General features: G+C 62.8%; 7 protein-coding genes across 7 annotated transcripts; 4 read left to right on the top strand and 3 right to left on the bottom strand.

Annotated features, from left to right (window-relative positions):
• Window positions 1–29: 29 nt before the first annotated feature.
• On the bottom strand, window positions 30–7,772 carry CHLRE_10g438700v5 (uncharacterized protein). Its single transcript, XM_043066761.1, has 14 exons — window positions 7,391–7,772; window positions 7,025–7,156; window positions 6,757–6,813; window positions 6,390–6,533; window positions 6,046–6,102; window positions 5,619–5,758; window positions 5,026–5,428; window positions 4,602–4,745; window positions 4,010–4,255; window positions 3,142–3,456; window positions 2,611–2,736; window positions 2,123–2,351; window positions 1,063–1,439; window positions 30–650 (listed from the first exon to the last, which is right to left on the bottom strand). The coding sequence occupies exons 1-14, from the start codon at window positions 7,538–7,540 to the stop codon at window positions 279–281; spliced, it is 2,892 nt and encodes a 963-aa protein (XP_042920158.1). The 5' UTR covers window positions 7,541–7,772; the 3' UTR covers window positions 30–278.
• Window positions 7,773–7,882: 110 nt separating this feature from the next.
• CHLRE_10g438650v5 (uncharacterized protein) lies at window positions 7,883–9,996 on the top strand. The gene is made up of 7 exons (XM_001690327.2): window positions 7,883–8,022; window positions 8,113–8,193; window positions 8,356–8,439; window positions 8,646–8,783; window positions 9,043–9,150; window positions 9,445–9,576; window positions 9,718–9,996. Exons 1-7 carry the CDS (start codon window positions 7,954–7,956, stop codon window positions 9,865–9,867), a joined length of 762 nt encoding a protein of 253 aa, XP_001690379.2. The 5' UTR covers window positions 7,883–7,953; the 3' UTR covers window positions 9,868–9,996.
• Window positions 9,997–9,998: 2 nt separating this feature from the next.
• CHLRE_10g438600v5 (uncharacterized protein) lies at window positions 9,999–12,000 on the bottom strand. Its single transcript, XM_043066760.1, has 3 exons — window positions 11,817–12,000; window positions 11,380–11,466; window positions 9,999–11,204 (listed from the first exon to the last, which is right to left on the bottom strand). Exons 1-3 carry the CDS (start codon window positions 11,865–11,867, stop codon window positions 11,154–11,156), a joined length of 189 nt encoding a protein of 62 aa, XP_042920157.1. The 5' UTR covers window positions 11,868–12,000; the 3' UTR covers window positions 9,999–11,153.
• Window positions 12,001–12,410: 410 nt separating this feature from the next.
• Window positions 12,411–13,370, bottom strand: CHLRE_10g438550v5 (uncharacterized protein). Its single transcript, XM_001690512.2, has one exon. The coding sequence runs from the start codon at window positions 13,212–13,214 to the stop codon at window positions 12,870–12,872; it is 345 nt and encodes a 114-aa protein (XP_001690564.1). The 5' UTR covers window positions 13,215–13,370; the 3' UTR covers window positions 12,411–12,869.
• A 95-nt stretch (window positions 13,371–13,465) lies between these two features.
• CHLRE_10g438500v5 (uncharacterized protein) lies at window positions 13,466–17,166 on the top strand. Its single transcript, XM_001690328.2, has 8 exons — window positions 13,466–13,687; window positions 13,959–14,087; window positions 14,212–14,429; window positions 14,901–15,167; window positions 15,498–15,572; window positions 15,732–15,869; window positions 16,133–16,207; window positions 16,373–17,166. Exons 1-8 carry the CDS (start codon window positions 13,642–13,644, stop codon window positions 16,457–16,459), a joined length of 1,035 nt encoding a protein of 344 aa, XP_001690380.1. The 5' UTR covers window positions 13,466–13,641; the 3' UTR covers window positions 16,460–17,166.
• A 384-nt stretch (window positions 17,167–17,550) lies between these two features.
• CHLRE_10g438450v5 (uncharacterized protein) lies at window positions 17,551–21,038 on the top strand. Its single transcript, XM_043066759.1, has 5 exons — window positions 17,551–17,843; window positions 17,963–18,094; window positions 18,221–18,760; window positions 18,947–19,144; window positions 19,366–21,038. Exons 3-5 carry the CDS (start codon window positions 18,638–18,640, stop codon window positions 20,473–20,475), a joined length of 1,431 nt encoding a protein of 476 aa, XP_042920156.1. The 5' UTR covers window positions 17,551–17,843; window positions 17,963–18,094; window positions 18,221–18,637; the 3' UTR covers window positions 20,476–21,038.
• A 1,412-nt stretch (window positions 21,039–22,450) lies between these two features.
• On the top strand, window positions 22,451–25,896 carry CHLRE_10g438400v5 (uncharacterized protein). Its single transcript, XM_043066758.1, has 5 exons — window positions 22,451–22,995; window positions 23,112–23,243; window positions 23,371–24,063; window positions 24,299–24,493; window positions 24,771–25,896. Exons 1-5 carry the CDS (start codon window positions 22,912–22,914, stop codon window positions 25,875–25,877), a joined length of 2,211 nt encoding a protein of 736 aa, XP_042920155.1. The 5' UTR covers window positions 22,451–22,911; the 3' UTR covers window positions 25,878–25,896.
• Window positions 25,897–25,898: the final 2 nt, after the last annotated feature.

Here is a 25,898-nt window from a genome sequence, read left to right as displayed (position 1 = left end):
GCGGTTGTACGCGGGAGGAGCGTACGCCGGTCAGTGCCGGATTACACATAACGGATGGCGCTTGATTGGATTGCAGCTTCGTGTTCAAGGCGCCGCCTGGCGCCGCCCGGCAAGGCAGGAACCGGCCGCACGTCAAGGGCCGAATTGGAAGCGGAGCAGACCTTACCCTTACACACTATCCGCTTGCCACCCACAGTCTCCTCAGCCACCATCCTCCCTCTAGCAGCAGCCAATCATCCACCTTACTCCATCCTCCACCACAGTCTCTCCATCACAGCTCACGCCGGCCCCATCAGCTGCCGCTTCACGCCCGCCACGCCGTCCGCCTCCGTGCCGCCGTCCCGCTCCCGCGCGCGCCGCGCCAGGTGCCCCAGCGCTGCCATGTTGAACCCCACCACGTCCTTCAGCCCCTGCGCCGCCCGCCGCAGCCGCCGCTGTAGTCCCAACATCACCGGCCGCGCCGCCGCCGTGGTCTGCAGCGCGCCCTGGTGCAGCCGCACCAGCAGCACCGCCAGCCGCACCGTCAGCTCCACCGCCGGCCCGCCCGCCTCCAGCCAGCGCGGCAGGTAGGACAGCAGCTTGAGCGCGTCCGCGAAGGGCAGCAGCATCACTGCCTGCTCTAACTCGCTGGCGCGCACGCCCGACACAACCTGTGTGTGTGTGTGTGTGTGTGTGTGTGTGTGTGTGTGTGTGTGTGTGTGTGTGTGTGTGTGCGTGTGTGTGTGTGTGTGTGTGTGTGTGTGTGTGTGTAGGGTTACATTTATGATCATTAAAGAAGTGAACGCGTAGCCAGGAACAGGAGTATAGCATGCTCGTGCGGCTAGGGCTTAGGGGGGGGTAGATACCAGCCCAAACAGGGCGGAAGGCGTCACACGGGCTTTGCGTGCAGCTGGTGGTGGCTATGTACGGGATCCACATCCATCAGGGCAGCAGCCCGCCACCCCCATGCCCCCCGCCCCTAAGCCGTAGCCGCACGAGCACGCGATCCCCCGTCCACTTTGCGCCCCCCCAGCTACCGGCAGGCAAGCCCCTGCACGAAACACAACGAAGGGCCGCTCGCACCTTGAGCACGTACGCGCTGGGCGGCATGCCGCCCATCACCGCGTTGATCGGCAGCGGCCGCGGCGGCGGCTTGCCGGCCCGCTCCGCCTCCGCCGCCTCCTTGTCCGCCTGCCGCAACCGGTCCATCTCCAGCGCCGCCGCCTCCAGGGCGTCAATGATCGAGTCGGCGGCGCTCACCGTCTCCAGCGTGCGGCGGCCCGCCGGCGCGGCGGCGCCGCCCTCGGCGCCCTCTCCGCCCAGGGCTGCTGCGTCCCGGTCGGCCGCTGTGTTTTCGAGGTCCTGTTCGAACAGGGACTCCAGGCGGCGCTCGCGCTCCTCCTCCACAAAGAAGGGCTCCGCGGTGCGCTCCCAGCGCCGGATGGAGCGGTCGTGAGAGCCTGATGGGATGTGTATGAATGAGGGGGTACCTAGTTAGGGAAGAGAAGTGTGTATGTGGGCATTGGACAAGCGAGCGAGGTGTGGAGGCACGTACGGCAATGAAGGAAGAGGAGAGGGAGATGTGCGGTATGCGGTTGCGAGGGGCTCAGAGAGAAAGGTTCCTCCGCACCGGCCGAAGCCTAAGCGAAGTATGAGACTGAAGAAACTTTTGTTTACATCAACGCCCTCAGTTCGAAAAGGCATGCAGAGTGCATGGGCGGCCATGTGCATGTGTTTGGTGCTCGGTGACTCAGAGAGAAAGGTTTCTCCGCAACGGCGTTTTGGGCCTCAGCGAAGTATGAGACTGAAGAACTTTTGTTTGCATCAGCGTCACCCCTATATGGCTGTGAGGTGCAATTGAAGTGTGTGGGTGCGGGTGTGAGCATGCCCGAGTAGCAGCGCGGCGGCGCCTGCACACCACGCGATGCCGCCACTTGCCACGCACCCGCCCGCTCCACCCCTCTCCACTCCAGTCCTCCTCAGACCACATGGTTTACACCCCTGCTGTGCCCAGCCCCGGGTCGCCCCAGCCGCACCCCCACCCCACCGCACCCCCTCCCTCTTGTTTAGTCGGGCCTGGAATAAACTATCCCCCCTTTCCCCGCTCCCTCCCTCCCTCCCTCCCTCCCGCCGCTCCTCTCACCCGTGACCACGAAGTCGCCAAACTGGCTGACGCCCAGCGCCCACAGCTCGCCGTGGTGGCCGGGCAGCTCCAGCAGCAGCTCAAAGCGGTCCAGGTCCCAGTACTTGAGCAGCCGGTCCTTGCCGGCGCTGAAGGCGTAGTGCGTGCCCGGCACCCAGGCCACGGACATGATGGCGTCGCCGTGCGCAAACAGCGACTTGTGGCAGTCGCCGAAGTCCAGGCCCCACACCTGTGCGGGTTCGTAGGGATAGAATGATTTTGTGTGTGTGTGTGCGTGTGTGCGTGTGTGCGTGTGTGCGTATGTGCGCGTGTTGGAGGATGGAAGGCTGTGGGGGAGGTGCGGTGCAGGGCCGCGAGTAGGGGTGCGATGAGGGGAGTTGGCGCTGTGTGGAAACGCAGTCCGCACCGGGGATCCATCTTTACCCTTGTCCCTTTGTGCCCTCTACAGCAGCACTGCAGGACACAGCGCCGGCGCCGTGCTGCCGCACCTTGATGTTCTTGTCCGACGAGCCGGTGAGCAGCAGCGTGGAGTCGGAGGAGATGTCCATGCACAGCACCGGCAGCTTGTGGCCGTACAGAGACAGGAAGAACTTCATGCTATCGGCGTAGTAGACCTGGGAGGGGAAGGGGCGTGCGGGGAGATGTAGATGTGTGTGTGTGTGTGTGTGTGTGTGGCGGCAAGGGTGCGAGTGTGTGCATACGGGTGCAGCATGTGTTGGATGTGGGTGACAGCACGGCGTCAAACACAGCACCGACAGCAGCTCCCGGGCGCCGCAATCGGCTCGCCCCAAAGTGATCAAAGTGCTAACGCACATACTCGCCACCACCACCAATCGCTGCAATGGCCCACAGCCAACATCACCAGCAACCTCCACGGCTCCCCACCGCGGATCCCTCTTCCGTTTTGCAGCCGCGAACACGGCACGGCGCCCCCGGCTGACGCGGGATTTAAATAGCCTACCCCTCCCCCTGGCTACGCCTTCACTCCTCAAACAATCATGCTTGTAACCCCCTCGTACCTTGACAGTGGCGTCCAGCAGCGCCACTGCTAGCAGTCTTCCGTCCGGGCTGACACGCACACTCAACACGTCGTCCGCCATGGCCACCGTGCGCGAGTGCGCCAGCCGCAGGCTGCGCCCGCCGCCCTCCGCGCCCGCGCCCGCCGTGGTCACGACGCTCCACTGCCAGAACTTGACGGACTTGTCCGCGCCGCCCGACACGAAGCCGGACTTGTCGGGCAGCGCCGCCAGCGACCAGACGGCGCCGCCGTGCGCGCCCTCCTCCACGTGGACACGTGTGGCCGCGCCCAGGTCGTACACCTCCAGGGAGCCCGCCTGCAGCAGGAGCCGGAGGCATGCGGGGGAGAGGTGGTGTCGGAGGAGGGGGAGCGGGGAGGAGAAAAGGGATAGAGCGGAGGGGTGGGCACGTGCCCGAAAGGGGATGTGACGTGGGCAGCCGGCATGCATGATGGATGGGGGGAGGGGCAGGAAGCGGAGAGGTAATGCGGTTGCGAGGGGCTCAGAGAGAAAGGTTTCTCCGCATCGGCCGAAGCCTAAGCGAAGTATGAGACTGAAGAAACTTTTGTTAGCATCAACGCCCACAGTTCGAGTTGGCATGCAGAGTGCATGGGCGGCCATATGCATGCGTTTGGTGCTCGGTGACTCAGAGAGAAAGGTTTCTCCGCAACGGCGTTTTCGGCCTCAGCGAAGTATGAGACTGAAGAAACTTCTGTTTGCATCAGTGTCACCACCATGTGTTTAAAGCCGTCCACACAACGTCCGACCCATCGCCCGCTATGTCATCCACCACCGCCCAGACCCTCCCTCCCTTCCACCTCTCCACCCGCCCCAATCTCCCCACCACCACAACCCCCACCCCCAAACCCACCTTGGTGCCCAGCACCGCGAACTTGTTTCCCGGCACGAACAGCACACTGAGGGCGTAGCCGCTGTCCATGGTGGCCAGGCAGGCGCCGGTGCGCGGGTTCCACAGCTTGAGGGCGTCGCTGGAGCCGGTCAGCAGGGCCGAGTCGTCTGGGCTGAGCGCCAGGCAGCGCACGTCGGAGCGGTGGCCGGGCAGCTCCAGGCGGCTGGATGTGGCGTACTCGGGCGACTCGGAAGACACGTCCACCACCTGCGTGTGCGCAGGCGGGAGGCGAGAGGAGGGCGGAGGGCGGAGGGAGGAGGGCGGAGGGAGGAGGGAGGAGGGAGGGAGGAGGGAGGAGGGAGGGGGGGAGCATGAGTGAACGGCTGGTGGTACGGTGTCAGGCGATGGCGGTGATGGACATGGGGGACAGGGCGAGGAGGCCGGGGGGCAGCCCGAGCCCAAACTCCGGACTCCGGACTCAAAGGAGTTAGTGGGGCCGCATGGACTTCAAGCCATGTAACATGCTCATGCTCCGACCCCAATCAGCTGGTGCCGGTGGCCACAGGGGCAGCGCAAGGCACTGCGTGGGGCGAGGGGAGCCGCTGCCACGCACCTCGATCTGGTTGGTGGCGAGTGCCAGCGCCAGGCGGCACGCCACGCCGGCGGGCAGGCGCGCAGCGGGCGGCGCAAAGGCGAAGGCACGGATCTTGCCGTGCTTGCTGCTGATCAGCTGCACGGCCTCCAGCACGTCTCCCGCCTGCACAGGGCAGCGAGAGGGGGGCGGGCCGCGTTGTTGTTGGTGGTGGCGGGCAGCGCTGGCGGTTAGTCCGATGCATGGCGGTCAGAGTCGGGGTTGGCGGTTGGCTTTGGCAAATGTCCATCCCATAAGGTTGCTCTCAACCGTCCGGGCTGACGATGTCATGATTCCAGCTAGTCACGGCTGAAATGACGTGGGCAGACTCACCGGCAGCTTTCCTCCCGTGCATTTCAGGACACCCCCCGGCCCTCCACAGTCCACACACAGGTACGGTACACACCTTGATGCCGTCCTCGCCGTCGTCCGCCGCGCCCACGCCCGCCGCGTCGTCCTCGTCATCGCTGTCCGCCGCAGCCCCCGCCTTGCCCTTGCCCTTGCCCTCCTTCTCCTTCTTGCTGCTCTTCTCCTTCCGGCGCTTCTTGCGGCGCTTCATCTTCCGCCGCGCCTCGTCCTCGTCACGCACCCGGAACATCTCCAGCCCGCGGCCCGCCCCCTGTACCGCCAGCCAGCCGCCGCCACCGCTGAAGCGCAGCAGCGCCACGCGCTCGTGGCTGGCGGCGCCGCGCTTGACGGCGCCCATAGCCACCAGCACCGTGTGGTCGCGGCCGCCGGCGCCGGTGCCGGTGCCGGCGGCGGCGGCCGTGCTGGGCTCAGCGTCACCGGCGTCCGCGGACTCGGGGTCCCTGCGTGGTGATGCAGATTATAATGTCATGATGTATGTGAGTGTGCGGGTTGCATCGCGGCGACTTACGCAAGCCGTGCCGCTGGCCCCGCGGCCATACCGCCGCTCACCATCGTCCGCGCCGACCCGCCGCCATTTGCACCTCCCCCCCAAAAACCCCTGCACCTGCCCGCCCGCTTCCCCCTCCGCACCTGACCGCGAACATGCGTATCTCGTCGTCTGTGGCGCCCGTGACCAGCAGCGCCGCCTCCGGGTGCACGTCCAGCGACCACACCTCCGCCTTGTAGCCGCCCACCGTCTGGCAGCAGTGCTGCGTGTCCAGGTCCCACACCTGGAGCGGAGGCACAAGAGCAGCAGGCGACAGGGGTTTCGAAGGAATGCAGCAGTTGAGCGTGGAGCGGAGACCGGTTGCGGGCCGATACGAGGCAAGCGCGTGTGTGTGCCGTTCGCGTTCGTGCTTGTTACGTACGGTAGCGGGGCAGCTGCAGGTGCACTCCCGCCAACCGGGTTCCTTCCCAAGCCCCAGGTGCTGCCGCTTCCGCTGACCCTCTTCCCTCCCCTGTCCCTCTCCCCTAACCCCTCAGCCCTCCTGAACCCCCAGCCGCCCCCTCCGCGCACCTTGACCAGGCCGTCCTTGCTGCAGCTGACCAGTTTGGACTGGCGCGGCAGGAACGTCTGCGCAGGCAGGCCGTGGCCGGGCAGCACGGATGAGATGTGCAGGGTGCGAGAAAGCGGCAAGCAGCAGCGGCGGGGCTCTGTTGACGACCGCGGCTTGCGACTCTGGGCTGCCTCTAAAAGGTCGATGATACGGTATGTGGCGCCAAATGTTCCTCACTCGGAACGACGTCCTGGCCGCGCGCACTGTCTCTTGGTTCTTCGAGGGAATGACGGGAAAGCACCCTCTCCCCAAAGCGGCCTGCCACCCTCGCCTTCCCCGCCTTCCGCCCTGGGGCCCCACTCACCAGATCCGTGACCTGGTCCTTGTGCCCCCGCAGTCGGTACAGCCCGGTCTCGCCCACGACGTCCCACACGATCACGTCCGTGTCGCGGCCACCGGACGCCAGCAGCGCGCCGCCGCCGTGGTAGCGCAGGCTGGACACTGCGGACTGCGGGTGTGTGCGGGCGCGAGGGACGGGGGATGAGCGCATGGCCGTGTGAGCAGCAACGTGCGGGGGCTGCGCTGGGGCAATCACACCTCCCCTGGTGCCCGCGTGGGGGCCGCTGGCGTTGGGTCCCGACGCCAATCGTTGTCACGCGTCGTGGCCCCCGAAATGTGTGGCTCCCCGACCCGTCTAGTGGCACACGCCCGGGCCGCCCCGCCCTGCCTACCTTGTGCCCCTTGAACGTCACTGCGCAGTCTCCGGACTGGTAGTCCCACAGCCGGACCTGTGCGGCAGTGGCAGCGCCGGGTGGGCAAGTTGAAGCGCAGGGAGCAGAGTGTGCGCGGCTGCGCGCCATATCGGTCGAACGAAAGCCGCCAATGCCCGTCAGTGGCCCGACTGCTCCTTGCCGCCTTGAGCCGACTATACACACAAGCCGCTAACAGGTGAAGGCGTGCCAACGACTAGCCTGAATGTGTTACTGCTCTTCCCCTCACCGTGCCGTCAGAATAGCCGGCGGCAATGATGCTGCCGGTTGGCGCGCAGGTCATGACCGTCACCTCCGCCACCGCCGCGCTGGAGCCACTGCCGCCGCTGCTGCTGGCCACGACCGGGCTCAGCGTGCGGACCTGATGCCATGCAGGGAGCATCAACGTGTGAGTCGTCTGCATTGGCTCTAGCATGTCGCGCGGGAGTGACCTGCCACGGGACAGCCCACGCTTTCCCACTGGGGGGCACCGTGCCGTGAGCTGCTGTACCCCACCCTCTTGCGCTGCGCACCCCCCAACTTCATACCGAAACACTTGAACCCATGGTCTGCTTCCTCCTCACGAGACCTAACATGCCGCCAACTTAGGACGCACCAGGCTGCCCTGCTTGGCGTTCCACACCGAGATGCACTCCAGTGCCGATGTGAAGAGGAGCTTTCCGCTCGCATCGTAGGCCGGGTTTGCGGAGCTGCTGATAACCCCAAATGCTGAAGAAAACTCATAGCGAAGATATGCTTTCACCATGGCTGCTGGCTCCGCCGCGCCGGGCGGCGCCCACCGGTATGTTTCTCGGCGGCGTCCAGAGCCGTCCTACGAAATGGTCGAGTATTTAGGCCGTATCCACAATTGATGAGACTCGAAATGGCCCCGGTTTGGTTTGTGGAGGTTTCCCTAGCAAGGGCTTTCGAATAGTTAGGTGGTCAATTAAAGGAACCGGAGCTAATATAACCAGCTGATAGCGCAGTCAATTTGTCACAGTATCCACTTAAACGGCAAGGGCAAGGACATGCTGACACAATCAATGGCGTCCTTGTCTGCCATCTTCTTGTCATAAGTGCACGCAAGCGTCGCATGTACAGTAATCACCATCAAGCACGAAAATAAGTCCTATTGCGACACCCGGCTTCGGACGCCCAAAAGCTTGCAAGCAAAAAACCATGGCGCTCGCGAACCACCATCTTTACCGCGGACACAGCCTACTCAGGCGTATTCCATCGGACGTCAGGGTGCGACCTGTGTTGGGGGCTGCGGGCAAGCTTTTGGCCCGGCCGCATCAGAATTCGCTTCAAACAGCCCCCGTCTCTTGGTGCGCGCAGGCCGCGGTGACATCCCGCATTGTCTTCCCGCGAGCTAGTGTGGTGGCTCAGGCATCGCCGATGGCGACCGCCGCTGCGCCGGTGCGTGTTGCTGCACGTGGGCCGGGGTTTGTGTCTGCGGGAAGGCGGCGACACCCCACCCTTGAACGGGCCCCGCTTACAGTTGGCGGTCTAGCGTGCAGGCGCCCACTTGCGCTCACACGGCACACTACGTCCCAAAGCATGTGCGTCTGGCCCGTGCAGGAGGCGCCCACTGCTCAAGCAGGGTCTGCACAGAAGCGCGTTGTGTTCGTGGTGGGCGGCCCCGGCTCAGGGAAAGGGACTCAGGTACGAGGGTCATCACGGGTTGACCCATGCGGTTCATACGGTACGGGGGCGGTATTGCTACCTTTACTTGCACGCGGTGCCAGCGCCAGGTACTGGGCACGTTACGAATCCTCTCGGCTGGGAATCTGTGCAGTTACGGTGAATCTCACGCCACCTCTTTACCGTCCTTTCTGGTCTCCATCTCCACCCATCATCACCAAGCGCAGTGCGACATGTTGGCGCGCGACTTTGGCGTGCCGTTCTTCAGCGCCGGCGAGTTGATTCGCTCTCTCATTGCCAGCGGCTGCCCCGAGGGCAAGCAGCTTCAGGACATAATCCTGCAGGGGCATATCATTCCCTCGGAGGTGCGGCAGGCGCGTGGGGGACGGCGTGCGGAGCGGTGGGGTACCAGATCCTGGGGGCAGTTGATTCCCAGGGGCTTGGGGCACGAAATTGTGGGGCGTACGATGGTTAAGTATCCATTAGCAGGGCGCGTTGGACATGGACGGGGATACCTGAAGGAACCCACCCAGAGGAGGGGTGGTCGGATGGGTTGTGCACACGTGACCGCATCAAAACCCTCCCCGCGTCCCGCTACGCACCGTCTGCCTGCCTTCCCTGCAGGTGACTGTGGGCCTGCTGCAGAAGGCCATGGCCACCACCACCTCGGACACGGTGCTCATTGACGGGTTTCCTCGCAACCACGAGAACCGGACTGTGTGGGCCAGCCAGGTGCGGATTAGCCGGAGACGGTGGTGGCTATCATGGACCAGATGACGTTGCGTTTGAACATAAGCTATGTGAAACTGTGTTTGGGCAGGAAGCCTGCAGCAGCTGTGCACGGTGGACACTGGTGGGTATTGCGCTGCATGACGAGTGGCAGTGAAGCGGTAGCCTGGAACTGACGGCTGGCGGAACTGCGGCAGGAAGTGTTTCAAACTTGCAAGCCGCAACCACCGGCTGTGCTCCCTCCCAGTACCTTTCCTCCAAACCTTTGTCCTGCATGCCACACATGTTCATCCCCAGGTGGGCTACGACTGCGACATGGTGCTGCTGTTCGACTGCCCGGATGAGGTCATGCTGCAGCGGCTGCTAGGGCGCGCCGGGCAAGGCAGCCGCGCGGATGACAACGAGGAGACCATCAAGAAGCGAGTCAAGGTGGGTTGAGCGACTTTTGCAACGCGGCCCCGCGGGCGTGCCGCATTGGCGCATAGCATGTGGCCCTGAGTGTACGTGTGGCGCGGCATGTACCGGTATAACTTAACCAGTCCGCATGTTTGTCTGTCGCTCGCCGCTCAGAACTTCAAGTCCCAAATGGAGCCTGTGCTGGAGCACTACCGCGCCATCGGAAAGGTCACCACAATTCGCACCGACCGGCCCATCGCCGACGTGTACGCGGAGGTGTCCGGGATATGGCGGCAGCGCTTCGCCAACACCACCGCCGCGTGAGCAGTGTGGGAGTTTCAGTTTGCCTGCAGCGGAGCAGGGCGTTGTTTGCGGCCATGCGTGGCTAGTTCGTGTGTCCACTCAGGGGTCGTATCTTGTTTTCGGGGTGATGTCTGGCTCCAGACAAAAACGGCCGGATGGCCGCCGTCTTTTGTCTGGGCACAGGCGGTTTGGGGGCTTCTCCATAGGAATTCGGACAAAACCCGCCCCAAACCCGGGTCAACAAAGTCTCACCCCAGACATTAGCCCCCGGGAGGAATGTCTAGGAAACGGCCAAAATGGCCGATTAATGTCTGGAGACATTAAGATAGGAGCCCTGTGTCCACTTGGGGTTGAGATTGGGTGTGGGGGGCTTGGCACACAAGTGCTGGGAATGTGGAGCGCTTGACAGCGCTGGGGGGCTGTTTGGACTTGTACCGTATGGCCCATGGAACGATTGCTACAGAACAGTCGTGCTGCAGAACTAGTAAGGAGTGTGGCGATGCATGTGCGCTTGGCACTGAGGCCACTCATTGGCCTTACCACCTGGAACTGCACGCCGGGACCAGTTGTCGAACTGATGACGGAAGACTGGGCCGCGGTGCAATGAATTGCTCACACGCAACGAGCTAGTTGAGCAAATTTACGATGGAGCATTGAGGATGGAACTGGCGGAGGTTGGTTGAGCTGCGGAACTGGTTCTTTCTCAACTTGCACACAGCAGGGTAGTCCACGTGCCGCGTGCCACCCGAAACCAGCACAAGACGCTTTTGTCCACCTTGTATCTTACACCACCGCAACCAGCACACAATTCATCACCGCGTCATGTGTCTCCATGACTTTGGGTCAAAGCTAAACTTCACGTCATACGCTTCACGGATGCGGGCAGCACACACACAGCTCCTTCATCCCATGATTGATCGCAAGGATATAACCTTCAACCGAACGCGCGATACATGCCGAACGCAAACATGGTGCCGGCTGTAACAATCAAGGCGTATCTATGCGCACCGCGAGGTGGTGGCTCCTGAAGCAGCACCGTGCCCAGGTACCCCGCCCCACCCACACCAAACAAGCAGCCCGCCACACGGCAGCCAAGGCAGTCCTGTGGCACAGAGTCAGACGTGCCCGGCGCCGCGCTACCGTTCACTGCTTTGGTGCGGCCGCCGCCGTCATGTGCGCTGTGCGTGCCGCTCTGGCTGCTCATGGCGATTGCACTTGCGTCAGTCCCTTGTGCAGCTCCGGTATTTCACAAGCCAGCCTCAACTACCGCTCCGTTAGTGCCGATCAGTTTCCGGCGACTGGCCGGCTTACTTGCCCGACTTCTTGAGGCCAGTGCCGCCAATGGCACCCTTAGCCGCCTGCATGGGCACCACACGAGGAAGGCATCATGTAAGAGTGCGCCAGTGGCAGATGCTACGTCACATGCATGACACAACCTGAGGTGTTTGGGCGGCATGGCCTACCCTCACAGTTAACGAGCTTGCGTGGAGGTAGTACGGTGGTGCCCTAGCCCCAACACTGCCCTGCGCTCACCTTGGCACGCAGCTCCTTCAGGGCAGCCTCCTCAGCCTTCTTCTTGGCCAGGAACTCCAGGTCGCTGTCGTCGTAGTCCTTGTCCGCCTGTGCACAACAGGTCGGGGGGCGAGGCGCGGGTCAGTCCGGCTGAGAGGGTGCCACCCGCCCGATCGCGCTGGGCATTCCCTTAAGCAGGAAGCATCCGCAATACAGCGGAACTCCGAGAGCGCTAAGCCAACGCGCTGCTGACAGCGGCAGAGGACAGCCCTCGCCGCCGAAAAAAGCAACAGTCCGCGAAGCGGAAGCCAGAATTCGGATGAATCTTTGTCTTGCAGGGCAATCCCTCACAACTAGCACCGCGGGTGCGCCCTCGGACAGGAATCCATGAAAGAGCGACCGAGTCAGAGTTACCCGAGACCGCCAGCTGACATCCGAGAGCTGTGATATCCACCTACCTTCTTAGGCGCCTTCAGAGGCTTAGCCTTTCCAGCGTCACGGCCAGGCATAGTTCCTAATTTCGAGCAGCACAGGAGGGCGGTCTGGGCTCGAAGCTGAGCTTCCGGGTGTATGAGATGTCGTATGAGTTGCTGGAGTATAAGGTAAGGTTGGCCCGCCAGTACCATCCTCACTGCGTGTGTGTATGGAATCGGAGGGCCGTGTTGTGGACCACTGACCCCTGTCAAGCCCAACTCTGACTCCTGTCAGGCCTTTCATCTGCACCGCTACTGTCAGTCTCTTAATGGTTGTAACGATTTGTAGCCGGGCGCCAACACCCCGTGCTCGGTGCTCCCCTGGAGGCCGGGACACCCCGGAGCTTGCCAGGATGTGGTTCCACCCCTGCAACCCACCCCTGCCCCAACCGCTGGGCACCCGGCACGCAATTGCTAGGCCCGAGGTGCCCCCAAGCCTTCAGTTGGTCTTTCCATAGACGCGAGCCCCCTACATGTGCAATACGTATCATGGGGGCACCCTTGGGTAGCCTGACACCGAAATCCACCCCTCCCTAACGCAGGACACTGTCGTTGGTGCTCTCTCACCAGTACGCTTGCAGCACAAAAACATTACACGCTGGGGAGCTTCCGCTCTTCCTTTATCCTGAGTGTGCAGCTCAGTTGTACACCATGCCCGCGTTGGTCCGATGATATCTCTCCACCACATCAAATTCTCTCTCAAGCTCAAGGCAGTTGACAAAGCCTGTAAGCAGTACAAACGCTGCGCTTGCCAGCCCTGAAAAAACGTCTTCTGCTCTATGTGTACGCATTTTCCAATCCGCGCGTGCTCCCGTCCGCGTCCTGACACTCTGTTGGCACTCCGGCGTGCGTCCGCAAACCCAACGTGTTCAAGACCGTGTCATGAACCCAACCGCTGCGCCCGCCTCACCCCCACCACCTACAGTCCCTGAAGGCCACGCTGCACATGTACACGATGTGCTCCCATTGCAGGCTAGACGGTCGCGACCCGCTATTTTAGTCCATTCGCCCCTGCCATTTCCAGGCCCGACTTGTCCTCTACTTGGTCTCCTCCTTCTTCTCCTCAACCGCAGCTGGCTTCTTGGCGTCGTCAGCCGCCATACCCGCCTTCAGCTCGTCGTTGAACTCGCTCGCGGCGGTCTGGAAGCTCTTCACGGTCTTGCCCAGCGACTTGCCCAGCTCAGGCAGCTTGCTTGGGCCAAAGATGAGCGCTGCCACGCCAGCAATCACGGCAACCTCCGGCAGGCCCAGGCCAAACAGGCCTTGGCACGCGACTTGCCGGCTGCGTGCGATGGAGGAGCGAGCGGGGATGGGAGCCACCACGCGACGCTGGGCCTGGGCGCAGCGGCCAACAGTGCTGCTAGGAGCGGTGCGAGACAGCATGATGATTATCACTGCAAAGAATTGATTTGGGTGGGGAAAAACAAAGTTGGCGGGGGCGACTGCCGTCAAGTTTGTCTTGCCAAGCAAGCTAACAGATTTCAGAAACGACTGAAGAATCGCAATTACTAGAGAACAACGCAGATCGACCGGTTTTCCAGCCTGCCATGCATGTTCTGGAATGCGTTCGCTATTGTTTATGTAGCAAACTAATGGAGCATTATTTGAATTCTAGCAAACACCTACAGAATACACCGTTGCCTAAATTATATGCTGAGTTGGCCGCGTGTTTTGCCAGAACCTTCGTTTTGTGTAGAAATCGAGTTTCTGGCCTCTTGAGTTTGCTGCCGTAAGCCTCAGCATTGACTTAACGAAATAGCTTCCCGCTCAAAGCACCCGCGTTGCCCTGCGTTGAAGCACAGCAGTCCAGATGCCAGGGAGAGTTGCAGACGACGAAGACGATGACTTGCTTGAAGGTCGGAAAGGGCGCGGGCTTCAACGTGGCACGTACTTGAAGGGCCCAACATTGCGTGATGGACATGTGGGCGGGTGGGCCCCTTCATAGCAGGAACCTAGCGCCATAGCCGGGATTGGACCTTCGAGCACGCTCACGTTGCGAGGATGGTATGGTCATAGGCGCCTGGTGTACACAGCACGCCACAGGCACGGGGTCGGGGCGCACTGCTAGGCCTGTGCCATAACTGTGATTGCTTCTTCTGCTGACGAAGTGCCTGATGCGTTGCGCAGATGAACTTCCCGAGGAGGACCAATTCGGGCGCATGCGGTACTTGGACCTGTGCCGGGAGATGGGCATCAGCCCCGCCTCGCAAATCCTAAAGTACTTGGAGTCTGAGGCAATGCACGTCGTCCACTACGGTACGAGGCAGACATGGGCCCCGGCAGGGGTGCCGGGGGCGGGCCTGCCTCCACCAAGCGCGTTTAGCCACACTGGCCTACACACAATAGTAAATAACCCCCCTACCACGCATGCCTTGCCCAGGCCTGGGTCTGAAGGGCGTCAAAGCGCTGGCTGGCGCACTGCGCATCAACCAGAACGTGACGGTGCTGCGGCTGGCCGACAACGCCATCCCGGACGAGGGCGTGGCGGAGCTGATGCGCACACTGCTGGACAACACCAGCATCACGCTGCTGGACATCTCCGGCAACCGCATGGGGCCGGTGGGCAGCAAGGCGCTGGCGGACCTGCTGGTGTCGCGGGTGCGTCGGGTTGTGGGCGAGGCCGCCGGGCAGGGCCAGGGCGCGGCGTGGAATGGCATGTATGAATGATGCTTGGGCCGCATGGATGCGTTCAGCCGTGTGGTCGGGCCCAGTTACCATGCGGAGATCTGCATACACCATATCCAGCACGGGCCTTCCACACCCCCAACTCCCAATCCTGTATCCACCAGTGTTGCACTCAACGTTGTACGAATCGTTTCGTTTGAAATGTCATACGGTAAACAAACGGCGGGCACGGGCGTTTAAGGGGCTTGTAAACGGCTGATTACAAACGCTAAACGGTGGTGCTGGGCGTTTGAAACTACCCACCCACGCCCCCGCTCGCGCCCAGAACGCTGTCCAAAACCTGACCCCGCGGCAGTTCCCATTCCCATCCCCAACCTCCACCCCCCAATCCCAACCCGAGCCCACATGCCCCCATTCCACACACACGACCCCATCCCTGGACAGAACACTGTGCTGCGCACGCTGGCGCTAGCCAACATGAAGCTGGGCGACCGCGAGGGCGTGCTGGTGGGCAACTGCCTGGAGAACAACACCTCGCTGCGCAGCCTGGACATCTCCTCCAACGACCTTGGCGAGAAGACGGCGCACACGCTGGGGCAGGTGCTCATGGTTAACCTGGGGCTGACCGACCTCAACCTGTCCTGGAACAAGCTGCGGCCGCGCGGCGTGGCGCACCTGTCCGAGGGCCTCAAGCCCAACCTAACGCTACAGGTGCGGCCTACGGGTGCGCCCTGGGGCGGGAGTTGCTTTCGCCAGAACCATCAAAGAACTAGCGAGGGGAGTCCTGTGAAAGGAGGCCGATGCTTGGGAAATGGACGTTGGGATTTGGGGTGGACCCTGTTGGGTTGCTTCGAGGCACGCCAGCGAGTGTGCATGCAGTATGCCAGTAGAGGGCTCGGCGGAAGCGCGTTGTGGCCAGCTGCAGGGGCCTCTGCGGGGCCTGGCCCGCAAGGCTGCCTGTGTACGCAAGCAGACAATTGGGCATTGCTGAGCACCGTAGACCACTGCCTGGTGTCTGGTGTCTGGCCCGCTTGCTTGCAGGTGCTCGGGTTAGGCTGGTGCGGGCTGCAGGACATTGGGGCGACAACCTTCGGTGTCGCCCTTAAAACCAATCAGGTGCGCGCTTTGGACATGCCTGCATTGAATGCGGCCCATCACGCACCGCCAACCCCGCTTTACCCTTACGCCACGGTTATCACCGCGAACCCTTCGAAGTCAATGCGTGGGCGCCCAGGCTACGACCGAACACCTCCTGCACAATCGCTCCGCACACAGGGTCTGGTGGATGTGGACCTGTCGGGCAACCAGATTACACTGGAGGGTGTGCGTGCACTGTCGGAAGGCATCGCCACGTCCGTGACGCTGGCAGGCATCCGCATGGACAATAATGACCTGCGGGAGGAGGGCGGCAAGGTGGGCGGAGAGGAGAGGAGAGGAGAGGCCGGGGCCCGAGGGGGCCGAGGGCGGCTGGATGTATCAGGGCATTTGGGGGCTCGTGGGCCGGGCTCATGGGCCGGGCTCGTGGGCTGGGCTGGTCTGCAGACGTAGGAAGGTCGCAAGAGGGGGTGCTGGCATGCAGGGGCTCACCTCGTGTCCGAGCGCTTGGTCTGTTCCTCGCGTTCGCCCCTGTACGCCTGCTCGCCGGCTGACGCGTATCGGGCTGTCCCCGGGCGCAGGAGCTGCTGCAAGCGGTGGACCGCAACAAGGGCCTGGTGGTGTGCAGCATGGAGAACACGAACACGTCCGAACAGGTGCGGTTATGCCCCCGTTCCTGGACGAGCTATGCACGCGGGAAGGATATGATACTTGGAGGCTGGTATCGTGCATGTGCACACACCGCCGCGGACGGGTGTTGCTTCATGACGCATTCAGTCTGACCCATTACAACACCCTCGTGCACTCGTAACGCACCACAGATCCGGCTAGCCATGGAGGCGCTACTGGAGCCACGCCGGAAGCTGCGCGACAAACTGCACGCCGCGCAGCTGCACCAAGCGGCGTAGGTTTGTAACATCACCCGAGCGGCGACGGCATGTAGGTTAGTGCGGCTGAACGGCATGGGTCGGCCGTCACGTATGCAGGCCGCTGCAACAGCGGCACGGTCGCAGGCCCACGTTGTGGCACGCAGCAAGGAATAGCGCAAGAACCCTAGCGTGTGCGGGCTTGGCTGGAGCTGGATGAGGGAATAGTGTAGACAGGAAGACGGGCTTGTGTCATCGCGGGGCATTGATGGTTGCTGGATGCTGATGTATGGGACCTGGAGCACTTTAATGCACTGCCATTCGTTGATTATTGTGCTGACACCATAGAAGCTGCTTGAGCAGGTGGGCACGAGAGCCACGAGAGCTACGCCAGGCACATACCGTTTGTGTAAAGGCGCGTTTCCATGGTGGCGGTCAGGGATATATGGGGAGTTGAGCAAGACTCCGTGCGTGTGCCACTAGTGGTACCAGACACCAGTGAGAGGAGGTGCGTGTTAAGGATGAGTTCAGGTTGGTACAAGATACTCGTGAGAAACTGAGGACACCTCGGGGCTCGGAACACGTGCCGGGTAGGGGCCTCCCTGGTGCTGGGAGGCACGCTCAAACTGCTGCGTGTCGGTGTGGCAGGGCTTGGACTAGCGGGACCCCGGCGAGGCCCCAGCGGGAGGAGTCCCGTTGGCAGGACAAGCATTCTGTGCATTCCCTGTAATCTGTAACCTCTACCCCAACCGAAGGTACATGGCATGATGGGGCCACGTGGCAGTGGTAGGCACCCGCGACAGGCACGGCTTTTGTGGAACAGACAGATACTAGCTGCCTTGGGTGGTTGTGATATTCATGAGTGGCCTCACGTAACGCTGATTACCATAATAGGGCTGTCATTGCTGTGTTTGGCGCTTTCCGCACCGCATGCACCGCACACGGGCGGATCAAATTCTATTCCCATACCAGCCTCCAACGCGTGTGTACCCTTCCGTCTAAGCCACGTGCCGGGAAACCGGCCGCAACTTGCCAACTCGAGCACCACCGGAGACTTCCTCCATTTCGAGGTTACTGCCGCCCAGTATACGTGCATTTATGTTTCTTTGCATTTATATACTGTATCTGCTTTGGTACCGAGCACGACGGCCATAATTACTCGTCATAATTACTCGCTCAGATTTGCTCTCGGACGAATTGCGGTCGACTGCTCTCGTTCTACTGCTCTCGGCTGCTTCGTAGAAAACGTACACATCTTAAGCACGAAGCACAGGTCCAGAATACATACGGACGCTGTCTTGCGCTGGGCCTGGCCAGGCCCAACTCCTAGTTTTCTCGTGCAATGGCGCCAGGGCCAGTGCCACGCGGAGGTTCTTGTCCTCCGTTTACTAAAAATGTTGGAGGTGGCTACAAGCTTGGAATTGCGGTAAGGCGATGTGGCCATGCGGAGCTGTTTTAGCTCCCCACTCCGTGACAGTCCCAGTACTGCACCTGGTGACACACGCTGCACTACCATGGACATGATGCCACTGGTTGTTGCCATAGGTCGTCCTGGATGAAGAGGGGAAGGCAGAGGAGACAATACCACCCCCGGGCTGCCTACCGGACAAACCTTGGGACCCTTGCGACTTCCAGCTCCTCATCATTGCGGCGGAATACTGCGCTGCAGTACAGGAGGTGCGGGTGCTAGTTGGGCGGCTGGGTGCATGGGAGGCCACCCGCACGGGCAGGATACGGCATGGACCAAACCGGCCTACGGCACAGAATAAAACCACCCCATCCCGCGTGCCGTATGGGCTGCAGCTGCTGACGTGGACGTTTCCCTCGCCCCTGTGGGATGGCGCCAAGAAGCACGTGCTAGGGTGCACCAGCGCCTTGGTCTCGGGCCGGGAGCTGCCGCGGCCCGTGTTCGAAGATGAGGACGGCGGCGATTTCCCGGACTGGTTTGCTGTCGCGGGCCATCTGGCATGGGCCAACTTCACCTACTGCTATTTCTTTGGGACCAACGACCTTCCCGATGTGCCGGATACAGCAGCCGGTAGAGGCCCTGTTGAGATGGAGCCGGTCGAGCATACAGCTTACAAGTAGCTGCTCCGGCTGGTGGGCACGCACGGGTGGCACCCAGAGGGCGAGGTGTCGGGCGCCATCGGGGAGTGGGCCAAGAAGACACGCGAGTGGCTGGACAACAGCCTGGGCGAGGGCTGGACAAGGCAGCAGGCGATGGAGTCGGAGGCCCGCCAAGTCAACAAGACCAAGTCGCTCAAGAGCGCGGACGCAGGCTCGCCGTTCCTCCCCATCTACCCCTACCACGTCAACTCGGGGTACATCGACAACCGTGTCAAGGTACGGCGGGGAGGGGGAGGCAGCTGTCGCGGCGTGTGGGCAGTGGTATGGGCATGGTCGAATGACCACTGCGTAGCGTGCAATGCCCTGCACGTCGTTGCTCAGGGGGCAGCACGCACTTGGCACTGCCATTGTGTGCACCGCACCCACTGAGCTTGGCGTGCGTCGTCGCCTCCTCGGCCACAGTGCTCGCTGAAGGCTGCGAAGAAAAAGGGCAAGCAGCAGCCGGCCGCCGCCGCCGCCGCGGCTGGGGCGGAGGAGGGGGCCACGATGGAGCGCAGCGTTCCTGCGGGCTGCTGCGGCCTGCCCGCGGACTACGGCCAGGCCCACAACTGCACGCTGGGCTTCCTGGTCATCTCCGACGTGTGCAAGGCACTTAAACAGGTAGGCACTTTGGGCTGTAGGGGCTACAGCCGCACAGGGGGCAAAACTTGAGCAGGGTACGGCTCATCAGGAGGTGGACCAAGCGTGTCCAGCACGGTGAGTTGGTGCGGCCGGCATCGTAGTTAGACGGCGGGAGGCAGCCGTGGTTCACGGCACCAGCTGTCGACCGGTCACGCGCTCATGCATACACCTTGCCGTCGGCCCCCAACCCCTCCTGACAGTCGGCGAAGGGCTGGGGCAAGCTGCCAGACAGCGGGGCGGCCCTGCCGGCCTTCCTGTACAAGCACGTACTGAAGCACAAGACCGGCACCAAGGACCGCCCGCCGGTCGAGGCCGAGCACCTGGCGTCCGGCTTCCCGCAGCTGCTGGCCAGCTGCGTGGAGGGCTGGGAGCGCGCGCTTGCGCACGTGCACGGCGTGTGGATGCCGGCGGTAATGGAGGCGTATCAGGACGCCACCACATCGTCGCCCGATGTCTGGTACGCGCTGCTGGGCGACGGCGACGGCGCCGCGAGCGCCGCGGGTGTAGCCGCCGCGCCTGGTAGCGGCTCGTGCGCGGCGCAGCTGGTGCGGCCCCCCGGCGTGCCGAGGCCCCAGCTGCTACTGCCGTGCTGCATCCCACCTGAGAAGATAGTTAAATTGGGGGAGGTGGTGGAGGAGCTGGCGGGGGAGCGGGCGGTGCAGATGCGCGCGGAGTACCAGGCGCGGGTCAAGCAGGAGCAGGAGGAGCAGCAGGAGCGGTCGCCGGGGCCGGTGCCGCCGAGGCCGGACGTGGAAGCGCAGAGCCGGCTGCGGCTGGCGCCGGCAGCAGCAGCCGCAGCGCTCACAACAGGACTGGCCGCGACAGCAGGAGCAAGCGCGCCGCCGGTGGCTCCGGTGTTAGCCTCAGGGCCGCCCGGCCAGGCGGGCTGTGCCGCCGCCGCGGCTTCATCGGAGGCGTCAGACGCCGTGTTTGTGCCGCAGTTGTACCCACAGCAGCCGGCTGCAGGGCTGTACGGGGTGGCGGCGATGCACGTGGACAATCCACACGAGCCGGGCTTGCTGCAGCTTATGCAAGGCATGCAACTGGCCCCACCAGCCGCTGTGGCAGCAGCAGCTGTGGGCGCCGGCGTGGGTGTGGGTGCCGGTGCCGGCCAGGCGCCGGTGCCGGGGCCCGTGCCGCTGCTGGGTTTGATGGAGCGTGTGCGTGTGGCGCTGGTAAAGGACATGGAGTGGTGCCAGCAGCAGGTGGGCGTAGGGGGGGCGGCAGCGGGGGATGCGGCGCTGGTCGAGGCGCTTGCGTCGTTGGAGCGGATGCTTGGAGAGCGGGAGGCGCGGTTGCACGTCTGCTAGTTAACGGACGGAGTGGGAGGGATGCGCAAAAGAAGTGCAGCTCGCTGGCTGGATGCGCAGCCGTTGAGGCCTAGCGGACGATTCGGTTACAGAGGATGCTGCTGTAGCAGGATGGGCGTCCTTTGTATTTGGCAGGTGCTAGGTTGAACAGCAGGCGAGTGGAACTCAACTGGGCCCTAGTCATCATTGTGTTGTAGGTTAGACAAGGCCGTATCGCATCCACCTTCGACAATGACCAGTTCCATGCATGAGCGAGTCAGGAGTGCTTAGGACAGACCCAGATGTACACGAGGACGCAACGTGGCTTCGCTTTGCGGGTGGGTCGGCCGTCACGTATGCAGGCCGCTGCAACTGCGGCACGGACGCAGGCCCACTTTATGGCACGCAGCAAGAGTTAGCACAAGAACCGTAGCGTGTGCGGGCTTGCTGGAGCTGGATGAGGGACTAGTAGGATAGACAGGGAGACGGTGCTCGTGTCGTCGCGTGCTGGTCATTAGGTATGTGGGGGAGGGGGGTTGTCTGCAACCATCGGCCATACTGGGCCACGGTAACGCCTCGAAACACGGGCTCGCAGATCGGCGCTGGGTGACGCACATTCCCTAATCAGGGGCCTCCTCCTGCCCCGGCGCATCAGCGCCAACTGGCTCGCAGACCGGCTTCTAGAAAGCAGGATAGCTCTCGCGGGGAAACCATCAGAACCCGCCGCACCAGCGTCCTCACCCGTAGAGCAGCGACCTAGGAAGGCCGAGATGGCGCTCGTTCGGGGAAGTTCGGCACAAGTATGTTCAGTGCCTACACAGGTAACGGAGCCGAACCGTTCCTGATGGGTTTCGATCTTGCGACCTTGATGTGACTCCGGCACCCAACTCCGGCATCGTGGCGCAAGACCACCCACGTACAAAGCCCACGGGCGGGCCCAGCTATCTACGGGTCCTCTGGAAAGTGTGACGCATCCTGTGCGTCGTCGCGTACAGCACGATTTCGGCCCAACGCATTGACATAGCCGAATGATCATAGCTTCCTCTATACGTGATCTTGGTCCCAGGGCGCGAGAGCGAGCGCAGCGTATGAACGAGGCCAATAACTGCGCTTCATTGTCTGGCGCGAAAATGCACGTAGCTATAACCTACATCGCATTTCACAGGTAGCACAGATCAGGTTGTCTGAAAGCACGCGAGCATGAAAATGTAAAGCCAACTCGACCGATCGCAAAGACAAAGGCTTGCACGTAGATATCGAAAACAAATATCCATGCATATCGTTGATGTACGCAGAAATGCACAGTTGCGAACTTTGGCGGGAGGTACCAGCTCGGCGACGCCGGCCTCGTTTCCCCCCCCCACCCCCACCCCCACCCCACCCCCCACCCGGACTCTGCTTTCTTCTCCGCGGGACAGCATGGCAACGCCGCATGCCCTTCTCCACAAAGCATCGCAGCCTGCCCATATCTTGTCCAACCACGAGGCTCGGGTAGCTGGGCTCATGGGCTAAGTTGATGGTTGCTGCAAGGGTTGCTGGTGTATGGGACCTGGAGCACTTTGATCCACTGCCATAATAGTGGTACCAGGCACCAATGAGAGGAGGTGCGTGTAGAGGATGACTTCAGGCTGGTCAGCTGCTGCAAGGGTAATCGTGAAAACACCTCTGGGCTGGTGCCGGGTAGGGGCATCCATGGTGCTGGGAGGCACGTTCAAGCTGCTGCGTGTCAGTGTGGCAGGGCTTGGACCAGCGGGACCCCGGCGAGGCCCCAGCGGGAGGAGTCCCGTTGGCATCCCCTGTACTCTGGAACCTCCACCCCAACGAAATGTTTGAAGCAAGGGAGGTATGCCCTCCCCTAATATGAAGGGCCACGGGGCGGTGCGTGGCGCTTGTGGCAAGCTCTGCCTAGCAGCAAGGCAACTGCGATGGCACGTACGCGGACATGACTGCCTTGGCTAGCTGCTTGGCTAGTTGTAATACTTATAGGTGGCCTCACGTAACGCTGACTATCATCCAGCCTGCTAGCACCTTTGTTGTGTTTGGCGCGTTCCAGGTTACGCATCGCATGCGCCGCACACGGGCCCTGACCAACTCGGGCTCCGACTCAAAGCCTGTGTTACCTTTGTGACGTCTAAGCCACGCATCGGCTGGATGCAAATCTCCAAAACAAGCGCGGGGCCCCCATTGCAATCCTCCGCTTCACCTTGCTGAGCCCACTTCAAGCGATTACTTGGAGGACTGTGTTTCTGCCGTAAACGTTGCTTAGACGAGCACGACTGGTCTCTCAGATTCAACAAGAGAACTATTTGTTCTCGGTCTATTTGCGGTCGACTGCTCTCGTTCTACTGCTCTCGGCTGCTTCGTACACATCTTAAGCACGAAGCACAGGTCCAGAATACATACGGACGCTGTCTTGCGCTGGGCCTGGCCAGGCCCAACTCCTAGCTTTCTCGTGCAATGGCGCCAGGGCCAGGGCCACGCGGAGGTTCTTGTCCTCCGTTTACTAAAAATGTTGGAGGTGGCTACAAGCTTGGAATTGTGGTGAGGCGATGTAGCCGTGCGGAGCTGTTTTAGCTCCCCACTCCACAGTCCCAGTACTACACCTGGTGACACACGCTGCACTACCACAAACACTATGCCACTGGTTGTTGCCATAGGTCGTCCTGGATGAAGAGGGGAAGGCAGAGGAGACAATACCACCCCCGGGCTGCCTACCGGACAAGCCTTGGGACCCTTGCGACTTCCAGCTCCTCATCATTGCGGCGGAATACTGCGCTGCAGTACAGGAGGTGCGGGTGCTAGTTGGGCGGTTGGGTGCATGGGAGGCCACTCGCACGGGCAGGATACGGCATGGTCCAAACCGGGCTACGGCACGGTCGTAGACCCACCCCATCCCGCGTGCCGTATGTGCTGCAGCTGCTGACGTGGACGTTTCCCTCGCCCCTGTGGGATGGCGCCAAGGAGCACGTGCTAGGGTGCACCAGCGCCTTGGTCTCGGGCCGGGAGCTGCCGCGGCCCGTGTTCGAAGATGAGGACGGCGGCGATTTCCCTGACTGGTTTGCTGTCGCGGGCCATCTGGCATGGGCCAACTTCACCTACTGCTATTTCTTTGGGACCAACGACCTTGCCGGTCTGCCGGGGAAAAAGCCGCGCGGAGGCGGAGCTGGTGGCAAGGTGGCGGCAGCCAAGGGAAAGGCGAAGGGGAAGGCGAAGGGGAAGAGCGTGGCCAAGGGGCGGGGCGCGGCGGCAGCAGCGGCGGCAGCGGCTGACGGGGCGGGCGGCGGCGATGGCTCGGAGGAGGACGGCACAGCCGGTGGGGGCGCTCTTGAGGTTGAGCATGAGGCTTACAAGTGGCTGCTCCGGCTGGTGGGCACGCACGGGTGGCACCCAGAGGGCGAGGTGTCGGGCGCCATCGGGGAGTGGGCCAAGAAGACACGCGAGTGGCTGGACAACAGCCTGGGCGAGGGCTGGACAAGGCAGCAGGCGGCGGAGTCGGAGGCCCGCCAAGTCAGCAAGACCAAGTCGCTCAAGAGCGCGGACGCAGACGCGCCGTTCTTCCCCATCTACCCCTACCACGTCAACTCGGGTAAATCAGACAACCGTGTCAAGGTACGGCGGGGAGGGGGAAGCCGCTGCGCTGTAGTGTCATGTGGGCAGGGGTATGGGCATGGTCGCACAGGCAGGGGTTTGGGCATGATGTTGTGGGCGTTGGCCTGCAGAACGTGCACAGGGAGCAGCACCCGGCTGCCGTGCTGTCGTTGCCATGAATATCGGTTTAATTAACCCCGAGGCGTGCTCTGCACTTGTTAGACTCTGGCATTTGTGGTTGGCACCTCGGCCACAGTGCTCGCTGACGGCTGCGAAGAAGGGCAAGCAGCAGCCGGCCGCCGCCGCCGCCGCGGCTGGGGCGGAGGAGGGGGCCAAGATGGAGCGCAGCTTTCCTGCGGGCTGCTGCGGCCTGCCCGCGGACTACGGCCAGGCCCACAACTGCACGCTGGGCTTCCTGGTCATCTCCGACGTGTGTGAGGCGCTCATACAGGTGGGCACTTTGGGCTGTAGGGGCTACAGCCGCACAGGGGGCAAAACTTGAGCTGGGTACGGCACTGGCACTTACACATGACGACGGGGTGACCCTATCAAGCATGTTATTGACGATGCTCTAAGAAACTAAATGCAAACATGCTCCGAACGGTAAGTTGGTGCGGCCGGCATCGTAGTTAGACGGCGGGAGGTAGCCGTGGTTGACGGCACCAGGTGTTGACCGGTCACGCGCTCATGCACACGCCTCACCGTCGACCCCCAACCCCTCCTGACAGTCGGCGGAGGGCTGGGACAAGCTGCCAGATAGCGGGGCGGCCCTGCCGGCCTTCCTGTACAAGCACGTACTGAAGCACAAGACCGGCACCAAGGGCCGCCCTCCGGTCCCGGCCGAGCACCTGGCGTCCGGCTACCCGCAGCTGCTGGCCAGCTGCGTGGAGGGCTGGGAGCGCGCGCTTGCGCACGTGCACGGCGTGTGGATGCCGGCGGTAATGGAGGCGTATCAGGACGCCACCACATCGTCGCCCGATGTCTGGTACGCGCTGCTGGGCGACGGCGACGGCGCCGCGAGCGCTGCGGGTGTAGCCACCGCGTCTGGTAGCGGCTCGTGCGCGGCGCGGCTGGTGCGCCTCCCCGGCGTGCCGAAGCCGCAGCTGCTGCTGCCGTGCTGCATCCCACCTGAGGAGATAGTGGCGCGGGGGGAGATGGTGGAGGAGCTGGCGGGGGAGCGGGCGGTGCAGATGCGCGCGGAGTACCAGGCGCGGGTCAAGCAGGAGCAGGAGGAGCAGCAGGAGCGGTCGCCGGGGCCGGTGCCGCCGAGGCCGGACGTGGAAGCGCAGAGCCGGCTGCGGCTGGCGCCGGCAGCAGCAGCTGCAGCGCTAACAACAGGACTGGCCGCGACAGCAGGAGCAAGCGCGCCGCCGGTGGCTCCGGTGTTAGCCTCAGGGCCGCCCGGCCAGGCGGGCTGTGCCGCCGCCGCAGCTTCATCGGAGGCGTCAGACGCCGTGTTTGTGCCGCAGTTGTACCCACAGCAGCCGGCTGCAGGGCTGTACGGGGTGGCGGCGATGCACGTGGACAATCCACACGAGCCGGGCTTGCTGCAGCTTATGCAAGGCATGCAACTGGCCCCACCAGCCGCTGTGGCAGCAGCAGCTGTGGGCGCCGGCGTGGGTGTGGGTGCCGGTGCCGGCCAGGCGCCGGTGCCGGGGCCCGTGCCGCTGCTGGGTTTGATGGAGCGTGTGCGTGTGGCGCTGGTGGAGGACATGGAGTGGTGCCAGCAGCAGGCGGGCGCAAGGGGGGAGGCAGCGGGGGATGCGGCGCTGGTTGAGGCGCTTGCGTCGTTGGAGCGGATGCTTGGAGAGCGGAGGGCGCGGTTGCACGTCTGAGTTTGCGGAGTGGGAGGGATA

This window comes from Chlamydomonas reinhardtii, chromosome 10 (genome assembly GCF_000002595.2).
Source record: "Chlamydomonas reinhardtii strain CC-503 cw92 mt+ chromosome 10, whole genome shotgun sequence".
NCBI lineage: Eukaryota > Viridiplantae > Chlorophyta > Chlorophyceae > Chlamydomonadales > Chlamydomonadaceae > Chlamydomonas > Chlamydomonas reinhardtii.
This window is presented reverse-complemented; position numbering and strand designations above follow the sequence as displayed.

What these genes read in the sequence shown, in the direction of transcription:
- CHLRE_10g438700v5 (XM_043066761.1), bottom strand. Translation starts at nt 7,540, where the DNA reads ATGGTGAAAGCATATCTTCGCTATGAGTTTTCTTCAGCATTTGGGGTT. An exon ending in AGGACCAGGTCACGGATCTG is followed by an intron (nt 6,103 to 6,389) that starts GTGAGTGGGGCC and finishes CTGCCTGCGCAG; the next exon opens with ACGTTCCTGCCGCGCCAGTC. An exon ending in ATACGCATGTTCGCGGTCAG is followed by an intron (nt 5,429 to 5,618) that starts GTGCGGAGGGGG and finishes ATCACCACGCAG; the next exon opens with GGACCCCGAGTCCGCGGACG.
- CHLRE_10g438650v5 (XM_001690327.2), top strand. Translation starts at nt 7,954, where the DNA reads ATGGCGCTCGCGAACCACCATCTTTACCGCGGACACAGCCTACTCAGG. An exon ending in GCTCAGGGAAAGGGACTCAG is followed by an intron (nt 8,440 to 8,645) that starts GTACGAGGGTCA and finishes CACCAAGCGCAG; the next exon opens with TGCGACATGTTGGCGCGCGA. An exon ending in GGACTGTGTGGGCCAGCCAG is followed by an intron (nt 9,151 to 9,444) that starts GTGCGGATTAGC and finishes GTTCATCCCCAG; the next exon opens with GTGGGCTACGACTGCGACAT.
- CHLRE_10g438600v5 (XM_043066760.1), bottom strand. Translation starts at nt 11,867, where the DNA reads ATGCCTGGCCGTGACGCTGGAAAGGCTAAGCCTCTGAAGGCGCCTAAG. An exon ending in CTCTGAAGGCGCCTAAGAAG is followed by an intron (nt 11,467 to 11,816) that starts GTAGGTGGATAT and finishes TGTTGTGCACAG; the next exon opens with GCGGACAAGGACTACGACGA. An exon ending in TGAAGGAGCTGCGTGCCAAG is followed by an intron (nt 11,205 to 11,379) that starts GTGAGCGCAGGG and finishes GTGCCCATGCAG; the next exon opens with GCGGCTAAGGGTGCCATTGG.
- CHLRE_10g438550v5 (XM_001690512.2), bottom strand. Translation starts at nt 13,214, where the DNA reads ATGCTGTCTCGCACCGCTCCTAGCAGCACTGTTGGCCGCTGCGCCCAG.
- CHLRE_10g438500v5 (XM_001690328.2), top strand. Translation starts at nt 13,642, where the DNA reads ATGCCAGGGAGAGTTGCAGACGACGAAGACGATGACTTGCTTGAAG. An exon ending in CGGACCTGCTGGTGTCGCGG is followed by an intron (nt 14,430 to 14,900) that starts GTGCGTCGGGTT and finishes ATCCCTGGACAG; the next exon opens with AACACTGTGCTGCGCACGCT. An exon ending in TGCGGGAGGAGGGCGGCAAG is followed by an intron (nt 15,870 to 16,132) that starts GTGGGCGGAGAG and finishes CCCCGGGCGCAG; the next exon opens with GAGCTGCTGCAAGCGGTGGA.
- CHLRE_10g438450v5 (XM_043066759.1), top strand. Translation starts at nt 18,638, where the DNA reads ATGGAGTCGGAGGCCCGCCAAGTCAACAAGACCAAGTCGCTCAAGAGC. An exon ending in ACATCGACAACCGTGTCAAG is followed by an intron (nt 18,761 to 18,946) that starts GTACGGCGGGGA and finishes CCTCGGCCACAG; the next exon opens with TGCTCGCTGAAGGCTGCGAA. An exon ending in TGTGCAAGGCACTTAAACAG is followed by an intron (nt 19,145 to 19,365) that starts GTAGGCACTTTG and finishes CCCTCCTGACAG; the next exon opens with TCGGCGAAGGGCTGGGGCAA.
- CHLRE_10g438400v5 (XM_043066758.1), top strand. Translation starts at nt 22,912, where the DNA reads ATGGCGCCAGGGCCAGGGCCACGCGGAGGTTCTTGTCCTCCGTTTACT. An exon ending in ACTGCGCTGCAGTACAGGAG is followed by an intron (nt 23,244 to 23,370) that starts GTGCGGGTGCTA and finishes TATGTGCTGCAG; the next exon opens with CTGCTGACGTGGACGTTTCC. An exon ending in AATCAGACAACCGTGTCAAG is followed by an intron (nt 24,064 to 24,298) that starts GTACGGCGGGGA and finishes CCTCGGCCACAG; the next exon opens with TGCTCGCTGACGGCTGCGAA.